The sequence below is a fragment of the Lampetra fluviatilis genome, chromosome 33 (assembly GCF_964198595.1).
Source record: "Lampetra fluviatilis chromosome 33, kcLamFluv1.1, whole genome shotgun sequence".
Taxonomy (NCBI): domain Eukaryota; kingdom Metazoa; phylum Chordata; class Hyperoartia; order Petromyzontiformes; family Petromyzontidae; genus Lampetra; species Lampetra fluviatilis.
Window position 1 is genome coordinate 11,156,871 of NC_136307.1, and position 15,112 is coordinate 11,171,982.

Consider the following 15,112-nt stretch of genomic DNA (forward strand, 5'->3'; position numbering starts at 1 on the left):
ATAATAAAATAATATAATTCTCACGACGTTTCGGCTACAACGCAAGCAGCCGTCCTCAGGTGAGGACGGCTGCTTGCGTTGTAGCCATGGGACGGTTACGCAACGCCCCCCCACCCCCTCGCTCCCCCGGGGGAGCCTTCACCGGCACACAGGGTGATGCACCGCTCGCTGCAAGCGCGCCTGCGTTAGAGCGCTGCGATGCCAATTTGAAGAGGCACGTGACTTTACCGAAAGAACCAAGAAGATGAAGGGGAAATAACTGGTGACTTTTGACATCGGTGACCGGGCTGAGAAGACCATCAACTGGCTACACTTGTTTAATTACAACTCAGTCCATGCAAGTCTACGAGTCTCTGCGTCAATGTGCGGGTCTCTGTGTGTCTTCTGTGGTTCTCTGCGGGTCTCCATGCAAGTCTATGGTTTGACCGGTCTGAGACGACCTTCAACTGTGGCTCCACTTGTTTAATTACAACTCAGTTCATTCAAGTCTACTCGCCTCTGCGTCAATGTGCGGCTGAGGCGACCTTCGCTTGAAGACCCCGGTTTTAATCGCTGGCAGCGGTGAAAACCTGGCTTCAAACCCCAGGCCCTCGAGGTGTCGGCTGCTCATTGTCTCTGAGCTCCGGGGTACCGCCCAGCCACCTGTAGGGGAAGTTCCATGTCTCGGGAGGACCCCGGGAGGGGGTGTGCAGTGGCGTTGCGTTTTGAGATTTGCGGAACCCGTCTCTCCGTCTCGCCGCTGGGTGAGAATCCATCCCGGCGACGGCGACGCCAAAATCTTCCTTTGCCGTGGTGCGCGCGTCATCTCGCGTTCAAAAGGCGGCGACGCTCATTCCCAATCACAGCAGCCAGCCACCTTGGAAGTTTGCTGCTGCTGCTGTTGTTGTTACGGAACGGGCGATGCTCAGACCGCTGCGTTTTACCGAAACCCTCGGCGCACTCTTAGGCGAAGGCTCTGAAAGGTCGCAGAACTTCTGCGTTTTTTATTTTGATATGGGGCCGTCCATAAATGACGTCACGCACCTGGGGGGGGGGCGGCCCGAGCGGCCCCAGGGAGTCGAGAGGGGCCGAGGCCTGGGTTCGAATCCAGCCGCGGTGAAACGGGCTCCTCGGTTGGTGACCTCAGCCCGTCACCGACGACGACGACAATAAGAACACGTGAGTCGGCTCGACAGCGTCCGTCAAGACCACCGCGTGACCTTCATCGGAAGAATATACAAGAGACGACGTTTTGGGCAACGGCTCTTTGCGTCTCATGTTCGTAGCACATGCTCTGTGAAGGAGGGCCATTGCCTGAAACGTCGCCAATCATCGATATTTTTTCCGAACGCGTCGAGTGTCGCTTCGTTAATTGTGCGCCGCCGCCAACTCCGACGAGCACGTTTGGCGACGTACGGCGCGAAAGAAGTTCGACGTGCAACTCGGCAGCAGCGTCGGCAAATGTTTGGTGTGTATCGACCGCAACAACCGCCAATCGCCGCCACGGCGCTTGTGCCAGGCTGTGTGCACGTTGAGGTCGCCGCCGCATTCCGTTTGGCGCCCAATTTGACCGAACCTCGTCCATCTCCCTCCCTCGCCGGGAAGGGAATAACATCGCGACTGCCAATGTGATGAACATTCATCTCGAGCCAACGATGCTGCGTGGCGTGTGAAGCGGAATAAAACAAAATAGGAGGAGGAGGAGAGGGGGGGGCGTGGGTGGTGGTCTCGGAAGTAGCCCCGCGGTGACTCCTTCCGCGGGCCGTTCTCGACCACCACGCGGGCTGGGGGGGGGGGCGCTGCTCACTGCCAGGGGGCTCCAAGAAGAGCGCCGCGGATTTTGTGAGCAGGAGGAGGAATAGCAGGAGGGAGGGGGTAGGGGTTGGGGTGGAGGGAAGGGAGGAGGATGAATAGGGGATGAATAGGGGAAACAGAGTAGGAATATCCGGAGGGTGAAGATGAATGGGATGGAGCGGGATCAGCCGATGACACAGAAACCCAGTTCCACACTCGCACGTATCACTCGAGCGAGAACGGGGCCGCTGCCTCCCCCTGCTCCCCTGGGAGGAATTAAAATACCAGCGCAGGGAGCTGCCTCAGGCTCGCCACACCGCCCCGACACGCGTACCCTGCTCACGCGTACCCTGCACTCGCGTACCTTGCACTCGCGTACCCCGCACTCGCGTACCCTGCGCACGCGTACACCTTGCACACGCGTACCCTGCGCACGCGTACCCTGCGCACGCGTACCCTGCACACGCGTACCTTGCACATGCGTACCTTGCACATGCGTACCCTGCACACGCGTACCTTGCACACGCGTACCCTGCGCACGCGTACCCTGCACACGCGTACCTTGCACATGCGTACCTTGCACACGCGTACCCTGCACACGCGTACCCTGCACACGCGTACCTTGCACATGCGTACCTTGCACATGCGTACCTTGCACACGCGTACCCTGCACACGCGTACCCTGCACACGCGTACCTTGCACATGCGTACCTTGCACATGCGTACCTTGCACACGCGTACCTTGCACATGCGTACCCTGCGCACGCGTACCCTGCACACGCGTACCTTGCACATGCGTACCTTGCACACGCGTACCCTGCACACGCGTACCCTGCACACGCGTACCTTGCACATGCGTACCTTGCACATGCGTACCTTGCACACGCGTACCTTGCACATGCGTACCCTGCGCACGCGTACCCTGCGCACGCGTACCTGGGCTCTGCGTTGGTTTCGGCTCTCCCACGCGGCCAGCCGATCGCTTCACGTTGCGAACCCTTGCTCGGTGCTTTGATCGACACGGCCGAGAGCGCCGTGACGACAGCCGAGCGATGTCCCGGCGCGCGCTGTCAACATTCATCAGGATCGGAATGTTTATTTGTTACTGCAGGAGGAATCCGATGAGCTATGAAGCTCCAGTAGGGACACGGGTCGGAAAGTTGCAACAACAACAACCAAAACACGACAGGAGGACAGAGTATAGGAAAGGTAAACAAATCACTTCAACAAATGTACAAATACAACTTACTTTCTTTTTTATCTTACCAGGCTAAAGCCCACTGAGGTATTAACGTATTTTTCAGGAGCGACCTGGCCACAAATGATTGCTCAAGAAAGTGGCTTATCACGTGGAAGTTTATCGCAGCCAAATCCTCCCACGAGCCTCACCGCGTGTCACTCGATGTGCCGTGGCGGTGGCCGCACCGCTCAGGACTCGGACTCGAACCTCTCGCAGCCGAGTCGCGCGCAACGGAGGCGCGGTCCCACACAGCCCCCCCCCCCAAGCTGAGAGACCCCCACAATGTCCACCCACCCCCTGCCATCAGCCTAACGGGGTCCGTGGTGGAGGTGGTGTGGTTACGGTGGAGGTGGGGTGGTTATGGTGGAGGTGGTGTGGTTATACCCCCCCCTTCATCCCCCTCTTGTGGGGTGGATCCAGAATGTGGAGTCTTGCGGCACAGCCCGGGATGTATCATCTGTGTGTCGTGTCGTGTGTGTTGAACTTCTTTCGCACCGTACGTAGTCAACCGTGCTCATCGGAGTTGCGGGTGATTGGTCAGGAGGAGGTCACGCCGGGGCGGTGGGCCCGGGGGTCACGGTTGTGACCGCGGGGCTACACGCAGGGGTCAGAGTTAGGGTCAAGGGTCGTGGGCGGTGGGGAGGGAGTGACCGCGCATGTTTGCACAGAGACAGAAGAGACCCCCCCCACCGCCACCATCCATGATCCCCCATCCCTCCTCATCTCCCACCGCCCCCATTCCAGGCAGACGCCCCCGCCCCCACCTCGTGATATTTCAATACCGGCGCGGGAAGAGTAATTATTCACGGCGCGTGGGAGAGGGAACAACTCCGCGCCTGCATTGTGCCGGGCCTTCACGGCCTCACAGAGGGCGCCCAGCCAGGGGAGGGTGTGAGGGTCGCACCCCCCCACCCTCCTCCGCGTGGCCCAGATAAAGACATTGTTGTTGTGTCTGGTGTCTGCCCAGTGAAGCTCGCCACGCCGCCGCTTTCATTGCCGATGCTTCATCAAGACGGAGATCACGGGCGGTGGGCGGTGGGGGAGACCTTTTCCGGGCGGAGTGGTAACGCGCTGGGCCGCTCGAACGCCCCCGTTCCAACGCCCCCGTTCCAACGCCCCGTTCCAACGCCCCGTTCCAATGCCCTCGTTCCAATGCCCCCGTTCCAACTACCCCGTTCTAACGCCCCGTTCCAACTTCCCCGTTCCAACGCCCCCATTCCAACTCCCCCGTTCCAACTTCCCCGTTCCAATGCCCCGTTCCAACGCCCCCGTTCCAACTCCCCCGTTCTAACACCCCGTTCCAACGCCCCCGTTCCAACGCCCCCATTCCAATGCCGCCGTTCTAACGCCCCCGTTCCAACGCCCCCGTTCCAACGACCCCGTTCCAACGCCCCGTTCCAACGCCCCGGTTCTAACGCCCTGTTCCAACGCCCCCGTTCCAACGCCCCCGTTCCAACGCCCCCGTTCCAACGCCCCGTTCTAACGCCCCGTTCTAACGCCGCGGTTCTAACGCCCCGTTCCAACGCCCCCATTCCAACACCCCGTTCCGACCGTGGTCGTGACTGTTGCACTCCCCGCGTGGTGCCTCCTGAGGCCTTCTTCGTGTCCTCAGGGGGGGTGGGTCGACTTTACGCAGTCGCACGTTGGGATTGGCGAATTTCCCAACTCTTGTTGATTCAATCTTGACTATGAAGCTTTCGTGAGTGCAGGAATTCACATTCTTTGGGTCTTTCGGTAAAGTCGCATAGATTGGTAAAAAAAAAAATTACTACTTTTTATTTATTTACCGAAAGAATATCTCGTTGGTTCCTCGAAGTCGTTTCAAATGAGAAGGGGGGGGGGGGGCGCACTGCGGAAGCAGGGCGCCCCCCCCCCCCGTCACTTTGGACGTCGCAGGCGCAGCAGTCGAACGGGGGTGGCTGAGTGAGTGGCTGAATGGAGTGGTGAGGTGGGTGGGTGAGGTGGGTAACTGAGTGGCTGAGTGAGTGGCCACTGCTTGTGGTTATTGATTGGCCAGTGGTTTTATTGATTGGCCAGTGGGTTTGATTATCGATTGGCCAGTGGTTTTGATTATTGATTGGCCAGTGGTTTTGATTATCGATTGGCCAGTGGTTTTGATTATCGATTGGCCAGTGGTTTTGATTATAGATTGGCCAGTGGTTTTGATTATCGATTGGCCAGTGGTTTTGATTATCGATTGGCCAGTGGTTTTGATTATCGATTGGCCAGTGGTTTTGAGTATTGATTGGCCAGAGGTTTTGAGTATTCTCCGGGTTTGAGTTTGTGTATTGTGAAGCGACCTCGGATGCTCTTCGCGCAGAGCACGGAGTACCAAGTCAAACTGCGTCGCGGTCATTTTTATTCTGTTGTCATTTGCACATCGAGGTGAGAGCGCCCAGAGCTCTCGTCATGGCCGTCTGCTTTTCCAGTGAAGCCAAAATGTTGATGATGCTGATGACGACATACATAATAGAGGGGGCTTTTTGTGGTAAGATCGCGATAAAACAAATATAAATGTGTCGTTAGACACGCCGCCACCACCGGACACAGCCAATTAGCAAGGTTTGTCTCGTAGCCAGTTCGGCACACCGGTGTGTTGGAGAGTAAACCGGCAACATTTGCAATTGGAGTGTACGACGTTTCGCCGGTGGTGATGACAACAAGCATCATCAGGCGGCTGCCAGCTTGTGGGTACCAACTATTGCCGAAGCTCTGCGGTCCCTCCACATTTCGGATGTTCTCGGCCAATGAATGTCTGGACACGTGGTGAGAAACCGAAGCACCCAGACAAAGCGCACGCGTGAAAGGGGGCAACGTTCTATCCCATGCAGATGGAACAGATGGAACAGTGGACGGTTTTGTGCGTGGCCAGGGCGAGCCAGGGTATGGCTCCGAACATCTGCGTGCGGTGATCCGCCAACCCCTCGCTGCAGCCTCCATCGTGCCGGGTTACAGGCAGCCACGTGCAGCAGCAGCAGCGTAGCCGCCGCCGCCACCACCACCACCACCACCGCCACAACCGCGGGGCTATGACGAGATGTTGCGTTAATTTAATCGTGAGGTGCAAAGCAGCTGCTGCGGTGGTATTCTACAGAATTGGTGAACGTGGCGAGGTAAAAATAAATGTTGTGAAGTAGGCCAACTTGTTGCGTGACAGTCAAAGAGATATTTTTAATTTAGAAATCTGGAATTTAGTCAAATTGAGTACCGAAGCTATTTTAAGTCGATGGTTTGTTCTTGTGCAGCCATTGGTGACCGGGCTGAGTCTTATCTACTCACCAGAGATCATTCCTTCGTCAGAGCGACAGGGAAAATTAAATCCCTGTTATTATTTTAATTCACCTGTCATTCGTTAATTTAATCACGTGTAAACTGAGCGCTACGCTTAAAGTAAAGACAAGTTGTAAATTGTTTTTTTTGCTACAAACTTGAAATTATAAAAGCAATTTGGCTTGGTTAACCTCTGCGGAGTGGTTTGCGGGTTGTGCTGCACTGGTGTGTGCGGTTCGGCTCGGCGCCCAACGTTCACGCGCACACCACGGGGCTGGGAGATTCTTCCGTGCCGCGTTTCGTTGCACTGCTGAAGAAGCCCCCCGGCACGCGGGGGGAAACGTCGGACGTCGTCGAGAACGATGCCCGGGGAGGAGGAGGAGTGTGATTGGTGTTGTTGTAATGAGCACCACTCGCTGCTGCTGCTGCTGCTGCTGGAACTTGTGGCTCCGTGATAAGAGCGGGGGACTTTACTCCGCCACTCCGCTGATGCAACCGCATGCAACGAACACCGCCCACCCCGCGGAGGGCACCCTCGCTCCCTCGCTCCCCTCTCTTCTCTCTATCCCCTCGCTCCCCTCGCTCCCCTCACTCTCTCGCACCCCTCATTCCCTCACTGCCCTCACCCCCTTCGTCCCCTCGCTGCTCTCGTTCCGTCATTGTCAGAACAAGCGCGACGAGTGGCTCAACTCAACTCTGTTCTGTTTTTATTTCAATGCCAACTGAGATCAGCAGAGCAGTCGCGTCGCAACAGGTGACCCACGCTGGAGCATGGGGCGTGAGGGAGCAGCGGGCATTGTGCGCTTGAGGGAGCGTGAGGGAGCGCTGTGCGTGAGGGGACATGAGGGAGTGTGAGGGCGCGTGAGGGAGCGTTGAGCGTGAGGGAGCCTGAGGGAGCGTGAGGGAGCGTTGAGCGTGAGGGGACATGAGGGAGCCTGAGGGAGCGTTGAGCGTGAGGGAGCCTGAGGGAGCCTGAGGGAGCGTTGAGCGTGAGGGAGCCTGAGGGAGACTGAGGGAGCGTTGAGCGTGAGGGAGCGTGAGGGAGCGTGAGGGAGGGTTCCGCGTGAGGGAACGTTGTGCGTGAGGGGACATGAGGGAGCGCTGTGCATGAGGGAGCGTGAGGGAGCGTTGTGCGTGAGGGAGCGTGAGGGAGCGTTGTGCGTGAGGGAGCGTGAGGGAGCGCTGTGCATGAGGGAGCGTGAGGGAGCGTTGAGCGTGAGGGAGCGTGAGGGGACATGAGGGAGCGTGAGGGAGCGTGAGGGAGGGTTCAGCGTGAGGGAGCGTTGTGCGTGAGGGGACATGAGGGAGCGCTGTGCATGAGGGAGCGTGAGGGAGCGTTGTGCGTGAGGGAGCGTGAGGGAGCGCTGTGCGTGAGGGAGTGTGAGGGAGCCTGATGGAGCGTGAGGGAGCGCTGTGTGTGAGGGAGTGTGAGGGAGCGTGAGGGAGCGTGAGGGAGCGCTGTGCGTGAGGGAGTGTGAGGGAGCGTGAGGGAGCGCTGTGTGTGAGGGAGCGTTGAGCGTGAGGGAGCGTGAGGGAGCGCTGTGTGTGAGGGAGTGTGAGGGAGCCTGAGGGAGCGTGAGGGAGCGCTGTGCGTGAGGGAGTGTGAGGGAGCGTGAGGGAGCGCTGTGTGTGAGGGAGCGTTGAGCGTGAGGGAGCGTGAGGGAGCGCTGTGTGTGAGGGAGTGTGAGGGAGCCTGAGGGAGCGTGAGGGAGCGCTGTGCGTGAGGGAGTGTGAGGGAGCGTGAGGGAGCGTTGAGCGTGAGGGAGTGTGAGGGAGCGTTGAGCGTGAGGGAGTGTGAGGGAGCGTTGAGCGTGAGGGAGCGTTGAGCGTGAGGAAGCGTGAGGGAGCGCTGTGCGTGAGGGAGTGTGAGGGAGCGTGAGGGAGCGTTGAGCGTGAGGGAGTGTGAGGGAGCGTTGAGCGTGAGGGAGCGTGAGGGAGCGCTGTGCGTGAGGGAGTGTGAGGGAGCGTTGAGCGTGAGGGAGTGTGAGGGAGCGTTGAGCGTGAGGGAGTGTGAGGGAGCGTTGAGCGTGAGGGAGTGTGAGGGAGCGTTGAGCGTGAGGGAGCGTGAGGGAGCGTTGAGCGTGAGGGAGTGTGAGGGAGCGTTGAGCGTGAGGGAGTGTGAGGGAGCGTTGAGCGTGATGGAGCGTGAGGGAGCGCTGTGCGTGAGGGAGTGTGAGGGAGCGTTGAGCGTGAGGGAGCGTGAGGGAGCGCTGTGCGTGAGGGAGTGTGAGGGAGCGTGAGGGAGCGTTGAGCGTGAGGGAGTGTGAGGGAGCGTTGAGCGTGAGGGAGCGTGAGGGAGCGCTGTGTGTGAGGGAGTGTGAGGGAGCGTGAGGGAGCGTTGAGCGTGAGGGAGCGTGAGGGAGCGTTGAGCGTGAGGGAGCGTGAGGGAGCGTGAGGGAGCGTGAGGGAGTGTGAGGGAGCGTGAGGGAGCGTGAGGGAGCGCTGTGCGTGAGGGAGTGTGAGGGAGCGTGAGGGAGCGTGAGGGAGCGTTGAGCGTGAGGGAGCGTGAGGGAGCGTGAGGGAGCGTGAGGGAGCGTGAGGGAGTGTGAGGGAGCGTGAGGGAGCGTGAGGGAGCGCTGTGCGTGAGGGAGTGTGAGGGAGCGTGAGGGAGCGTGAGGGAGCGTTGAGCGTGAGGGAGCGTGAGGGAGCGTGAGGGAGCGCTGTGTGTGAGGGAGCGTTGCGAGTGTGCGGGAACGTCGAGCGCGTGGAAGGAGCGGCTCGTGCGGCGGCGTCGCTCACAAAGGATCCGCGGGTCGCCGCTGCCCTTTGTCGACGCGTGCGAGGTCCCCGCCGAGACCACGGGGCCCTTCCCTTGCGACGGTCGCCCGGCTGGGACGGTCGACATCAAAGTCTCGCGTCGTCAAGCAGCGGGCACGGCGTTGACGTTGGTCATTTTTGCCGTAGCCGAGACGAAACATTTTTAACTGCATCTCGGGTGCTTTCGGTAGTCCAGGTCTCTGGTGTATGTGTGTTGAACTTCTTTCGCACTCTACGTAGCCAACCATCAACAAACTAAATGAAAAAAGAAGTTTAAAAAAATGACTTTTTCAATCTCGATGTTTTAAAAGTGCATAGCTCCAGGGGCTTCCTAATATCGGAAGGAGGAGCGTTCGAGACGGGCGCAGAAGCGCATCTGAAAGCGCCGCGCGATGCGGTGACCACCGCCTTTGTTCGATGGCGAGCCACAAGCGAGGATGACCGCAGGCCGCGCGGTGATGGTCAGCAACGCATTGTGTGGTTCATTTGTGGCAAGCAACTTTGCGTGCAACGGGCGCGACCTCATAACGATGTATTCGTTCGGCAACCGGAAGCCAATGCAGCTCGGCGAACACCGGATGCACGCGGTCGGATCTTGTCACAAACTCGTCCGACGGCGCGGCGATCGGCATCGTGCGAACGTCGAGACGCGTCGTGCCGCTGGAGACGCGGTCCCCCCGTGCCCGGCGCCCCGGGGGGGTGGGGCGGGCGACCGTGGCCGAGCGAGAGCCTGGGGAGGGAGAGTGCGCGTCGCACAAACCGTGGTGGTTGCACTTGAACTATTTCGGCAAATTATTTTAGTTTTTTCATTTCCCAGGTGAGGCGTCCCATGCCGAGCTCCGTAGCTCTTTGTCAGAGCCGAACTGGCTGATCGTGGCGTGGACTTCTAGAGCTTCTAAAATGCCGCTGGGAATGTCCACGTTTACAATCTACATCGTGAACGCGTAGAAGGTTCATGGCAAATGTTGGGGGGGGGAAAAACCGGAGGACCCGGAGAAAAATCCACGCAACCACGGGGAGAGAGAGAGAGACACGTAAACTCCCAACATACAGCAGGCATCGTCAGGGTCAGAATCGCCTGTTGAATATTTGGAGTTTGCGTGTTGGCCACAGGGCCACGTTTATTTTGTGTTGAGGTGAGAACTCGGCACTCACTCCCATGCAGGATGTCATCTCGGTTGCAAGCGTGACTGACCTGGGTCACCCAGGTGACAAAATCAAAACAAAGTAAACTACTACAATTCGATTGTAGTAGACTCACGTGGAGACGCGGAAGCTCACATAGAGAACCGCAAGTTCACATAGAGACTCATGTATTCACATAGACTCACACAGGGAGCCATGGACTCGCATAGAGAGCCGTACTATACAATACAATGTGGTTACGTTCCTGGTACGAGGTAACATAGCGGTGGAAATGGTACATTTTTAATAAAAAATGACGACAATAAATAAATCATAGATTGTAAAGATCGAAGTGTTTTTTTTATGTATGTTGAACTTCTTTTGCATCCTACGTAGCCAACGTGCTCCTCTTGACGACGATGGACAAGGTGGTGGTGGTGGCGAGGAATTCGGGAGATGGAGTGAGAGAGGAAAGTGCAAGAGGCACTCTCCCTCTCTCGTCGGACGCTTGGGAGGCAGGATTAAGGGCAATAAAGTCGAAATGCACAATAGCCAGTTCAGAGGAGCTGCAAGGTTGGTACCTAATTCGCAGGCAGCCGAGGTGGCGCGCCTAATCATCCCACACGGTGTCGGATTTAACATTCTGCGCGCAACTCCTCGGTTTCGGTGGCCTGGCGCCAGGGCGTACACTCGCAAACGCTGGAGTCCGTCGGGTCGCGGATAGGGAACGGTGGCGAGATGTTAACTCCCTCGCCTGGTACGCACGAGGTCGTGGGTTCGATACCGACCATGACGCGACGCCTGTTGTATATTTCGGGTTTTGCGCATCTCTCTCTCCCCGTGGTCGCGTGGATTTCCTTCCGGCTCCTACGGTTTTTTCCCTCCACATTTAGAATCAACGTCACGCCTTTAGAGCGTTCTAAGCTGCTGCTATTACATTTCCACGTGATTATGAGCCACTTGATTTGGATTTCATTTGTGGAAGCCACAAGTCGCTTCTGAAAAAGAGCTACACAGCTCAGTGGGGCCTTACCGGGTGTTGATGTATTTTTTTCCATTTTGTACCTCGCCAATGTGCGAACCTTGCGAATCCAGAACTCGTGAATAGCGAGGGTTTACTGCAACACTGCCACGCGAGACTTGGCAGTGTGCTCCCCCACCGTGACGAGCGCGCGCGCCGCTCGGCTGCAAACCGACCGCTGACCACGACGGCCGAAGCCGCCAGACAGAGGAGATGAAAACTCGTAAATCCCACGCCCGTGGGCACGCGGCCGGTCGATGTCTCCGTGTCGCCGTCGTCGTGAGTAACGCAACGGCACGCGGGCGGCGAGGCCGCCGAGCGGCCGTGGTGACTCGGCCGCTCCGCAAAGTGCCGCGCCGGTCAACCACGCGGGCCCGAGTTCGATTCCCGCGGCTGACGTCAGGGGGCGGGTGACGTCTGAGCCGGTCAATCGATTTAACACGTAGGCTTTCACGACCAATATTACTCATAATAAAGCTTTTTGGGTTAGATCAGGTTATTTAAAATGTGTAGCAACCCTCCACCACCGACACGGCCAATCAGATTGGGTTAAATGATGACGTCACCCTGCTGCTGCTCTATTTAAGACCGGGAGCAGGTGGAGGGCTTCACTATTCTGGCAAATCGCCCGATGATGCTGGTTGATGTAATTAGCAGCGAAACGTCGTACTACTCAAAAATTGTAAATGTTGTGGATTCACTCTTCAACACACCGGTGGGCTAAAGTAGTGAACTATTTGTCTTTTGTCAACGTGACACATTTTTTTCTTACTGATTGGCCGTGTCGGGTGGTGGAGGGTTGCGACATATTTATAAATAACGCGATCTCACCCAAACACCTTTGTTGTGAGTGGTCAATCGACCCCCAACCGCCCGTGTTTTGCACCGTGACGCCCATGAGGCCGAGGCAGATTTGGAAACTTCTCCAGGCGTGCGGGGGGGGGGGGGTGCAGGGGGTGGGGCAGTCCCAAAATATACATATTTTTAAATAGAGCCCCACACGAATAATAATAATAAATAATCCCTCGCTATATTCGAATTAGTAAATATCGGTGAAACACTACCAATTGTTGCCGTCTTGAAGAGAGGGGGTCAGTCGTCCCCATAGTCTCCCCCCCCACCCCACCCCTGGACCCACGACCTTCGTGCGCTGCTGGAGTTGGGCGGTCGGAGCGAGAGCTCTTCGCGGGGGGGGGGGGGTGGCTCACTCCAACCCCGCCCTCGGCTGCACCGCCACTTTGGCCACGGACGGCCCTCCGAGCCGTGTGAGTGGCCGTTACCGCCACCGCATGGGGCCGTGATGATAGTGATGATGGCGATGGTGTAGTGATGATGGTAATTGTAGTGATGATGGTAATTATAGTGATGATGGTGATGATAGTGATGATGGCGATGGTGTAGTGATTATGGTAATTATAGTGATGATGGTGATGAAGGTGATGATGGCGATGGTGTAGTGATGATGGCGATGGTGTAGTGATGATGGCGATGGTGTAGTGATGATGGTGATGATAGTGATGATGGCGATGGTGTAGTGACGATTGCGATGATCGTGATGATGGCGATTGTATAGTGATGGTGGTGATGATAGTAGTGATGATAGTGATGATAGTAGTGATGATAGTGATGATGTAGTGATTAAGGTAATGATAGTGATGATAACGATTGTATAGTGATGGTGGCAATGATGGTAATGATAGTAATGAGGTAGTGATGATGATGATGGTGTAGTAATGATGGGGATTATGCTGCTGACGATGCTGACGGTGCTGACACTACTCGTGACGCTGAAGGCGCTGATGCTACCGATTGTGCCGATCCTACTGACTCCCAACTGTGTCCCGTCTGTATGGGATAGAGTGTTTCCCCCTCGCACGCGTGGGTTTCCTCCGGGTGCTCTGGTTTCCTCCCACATCAATTGGGCGATAACACCTTCGTGTGTAGAGGACTGCAGAGCTGGGGGAATTGTTGGTGGAGCCGCGTGGCTGCTGCTGCTGCCGCTGCTGCTGCCGCCTTCCGCTGCTGCTGCTGCCGCTGCTGCCGCTGCTGCCGCCGCTGCTGCCGCCGCTGCCGCCGCCGCTGCCGCCGCTGCTGCCGCCGCTGCCGCCGCTGCTGCCGCTGCTGCCGCTGCTGCCGCCGCTGCTGCCTTCCGCTGCTGCCGCTGCTGCTGCCGCTGCTGCCGCCGCTGCTGCCGCCGCTGCTGCCGCCGCTGCTGCCGCTGCTGCCGCTGCTGCTGCTGCCGCTGCTGCTGCTGCCGCTGCTGCCTCTGCTGCCGCTGCTGCCGCTGCTGCCGCTGCTGCCGCCGCTGCCGCCGCTGCTGCCGCCGCCGCTGCCGCCGCCGCTGCCGCCGCTGCTGCCGCTGCTGCTGCTGCCGCCTTCCGCTGCTGCTGCTGCCTTCCCACTCCTTGTATGTGGTCCCTCCTCCTGGTGCTTCTGAGTCGTCCTCCCTCTCTCCCTCCCTCTGTACGGGAGCGATGAGTGGATACTTACGTAGTACGTATGTTGAAATTATTTCGTGCTAATCGGAGGTGTGGGGGAAGGACAGCAAGCGAAACGCAGCGACAACAACAACAATAATTTCTCAAGAAATTAGTTTTCAACCTAATACAGTGCGGCGAGCGCGACAACGGTGACGACGCATTACAAGTTGACGTTGTTGTTATCACGACGATTCTTGTGATTATTATATATTGATGATGCTACCGATGCCAACGACAACCGCTGACCCCCCCTCACCCCCACCCGCCAGGCTGCAGATGGTCCGCAAGGAGAAGTCGCGCGACGCGGCGCGCTCGCGGCGCGGCAAGGAGAACTTCGAGTTCTACGAGCTGGCCAAGCTGCTGCCGCTGCCCGGTGCCATCACGAGCCAGCTCGACAAGGCCTCCATCGTGCGCCTCACCATCAGCTACTTGAAGATTCGCAACTTCGCGGCCCACGGCGACCCGCCCTGGAACCTCCGCAGCGAGGGGCCGCCGCCCAACACCTCCGTCAAAGGTGGGAAGCGGGGGGAGGCCCCTCTCTGGTCATCGCCAAGCGGCGCGGTCGTCCCTGCTCGCGTTCGTTTGACCGTTGATCCGTGCGTTCGTTCGTCCACGTGTCCGTTTGTACGTCCGTTCGTCCGCTCATCTTCCATCTCTCCCGTGACCGGACACCGCACCGGGTGCACCAATGGAGATGGGGGGAGGGCGGGAGGCTGGATCGACCGCTGAACTGCATGGCCCATTTGTCCCAGCTTACGATCCTTTCCTAAAATTCCGGAAATTCCACGGCATAGCGATTACGAAGCACAGCACCTCGTGCCTTGTGCTGTGCTTCGTTCCCTTGCTCGATCGCTCCCAAACGTTTAAAATCCTCCTCCCGCGCCACGAGCTCCACGGGCCGTCCTGTTGTTGTTGTCGAGGAGGCCGAGCGAAAGCAAATCGCGTTGCGTAATCCCTCGCCGCCCGCTCTGACCGCGCCGTCAACGGCTCAGCACCGGCTCGTTGGTGCGAGAGTCTCAGCGATGGCGCGCCACGGTTCGCCGCCCGCCCCCCCTCCGCCCCCCGCGCGTGTTACGTACACGCGCAAAAACTTAGGCCCGAGGGCGACAACAACAACGCTTAGCCGTCGTCATTGCGCTGAGGTCGATGGCGCTGGCTTTCACTCGCACCATCGCCGTAATCCCTCGTGCGCGCTCCAACAAACGCGGCTCGTCATGCCAACGTGCCGATCGGAGAGAGCGCGTGGCAGCTCCACACCACGGTGTGAGCTGATCGCTTCAACGAACTCTCACCCCGATTCTCACTCTCTCGTTATCTTGTTGACGTCCCCAGAGGGGTTCGGGAATATCCAGCCTCAACACGCGGCAGAGCGAGTGGCAGAAGGAGCGGCTCTCAATCGGAGAGGTCGCGAGTTCAAATCCCGGTCTGGGTCAAGGGTTGTCCCCC

General features: G+C 58.2%; 1 protein-coding gene across 2 annotated transcripts in view; it reads left to right on the forward strand.

Moving 5' to 3' along the window:
• LOC144944064 (neuronal PAS domain-containing protein 3-like) overlaps positions 1 to 15,112 on the forward strand; it is a 60,192-nt gene that overhangs the window by 16,722 nt on the left and 28,358 nt on the right. For both annotated transcript variants that reach the window (XM_078872113.1, XM_078872114.1), the window contains exon 2: positions 13,936 to 14,180. In XM_078872113.1, coding sequence (XP_078728239.1) covers positions 13,936 to 14,180 — 245 coding nt within the window. The remainder of the gene's footprint in view (positions 1 to 13,935; positions 14,181 to 15,112) is intronic.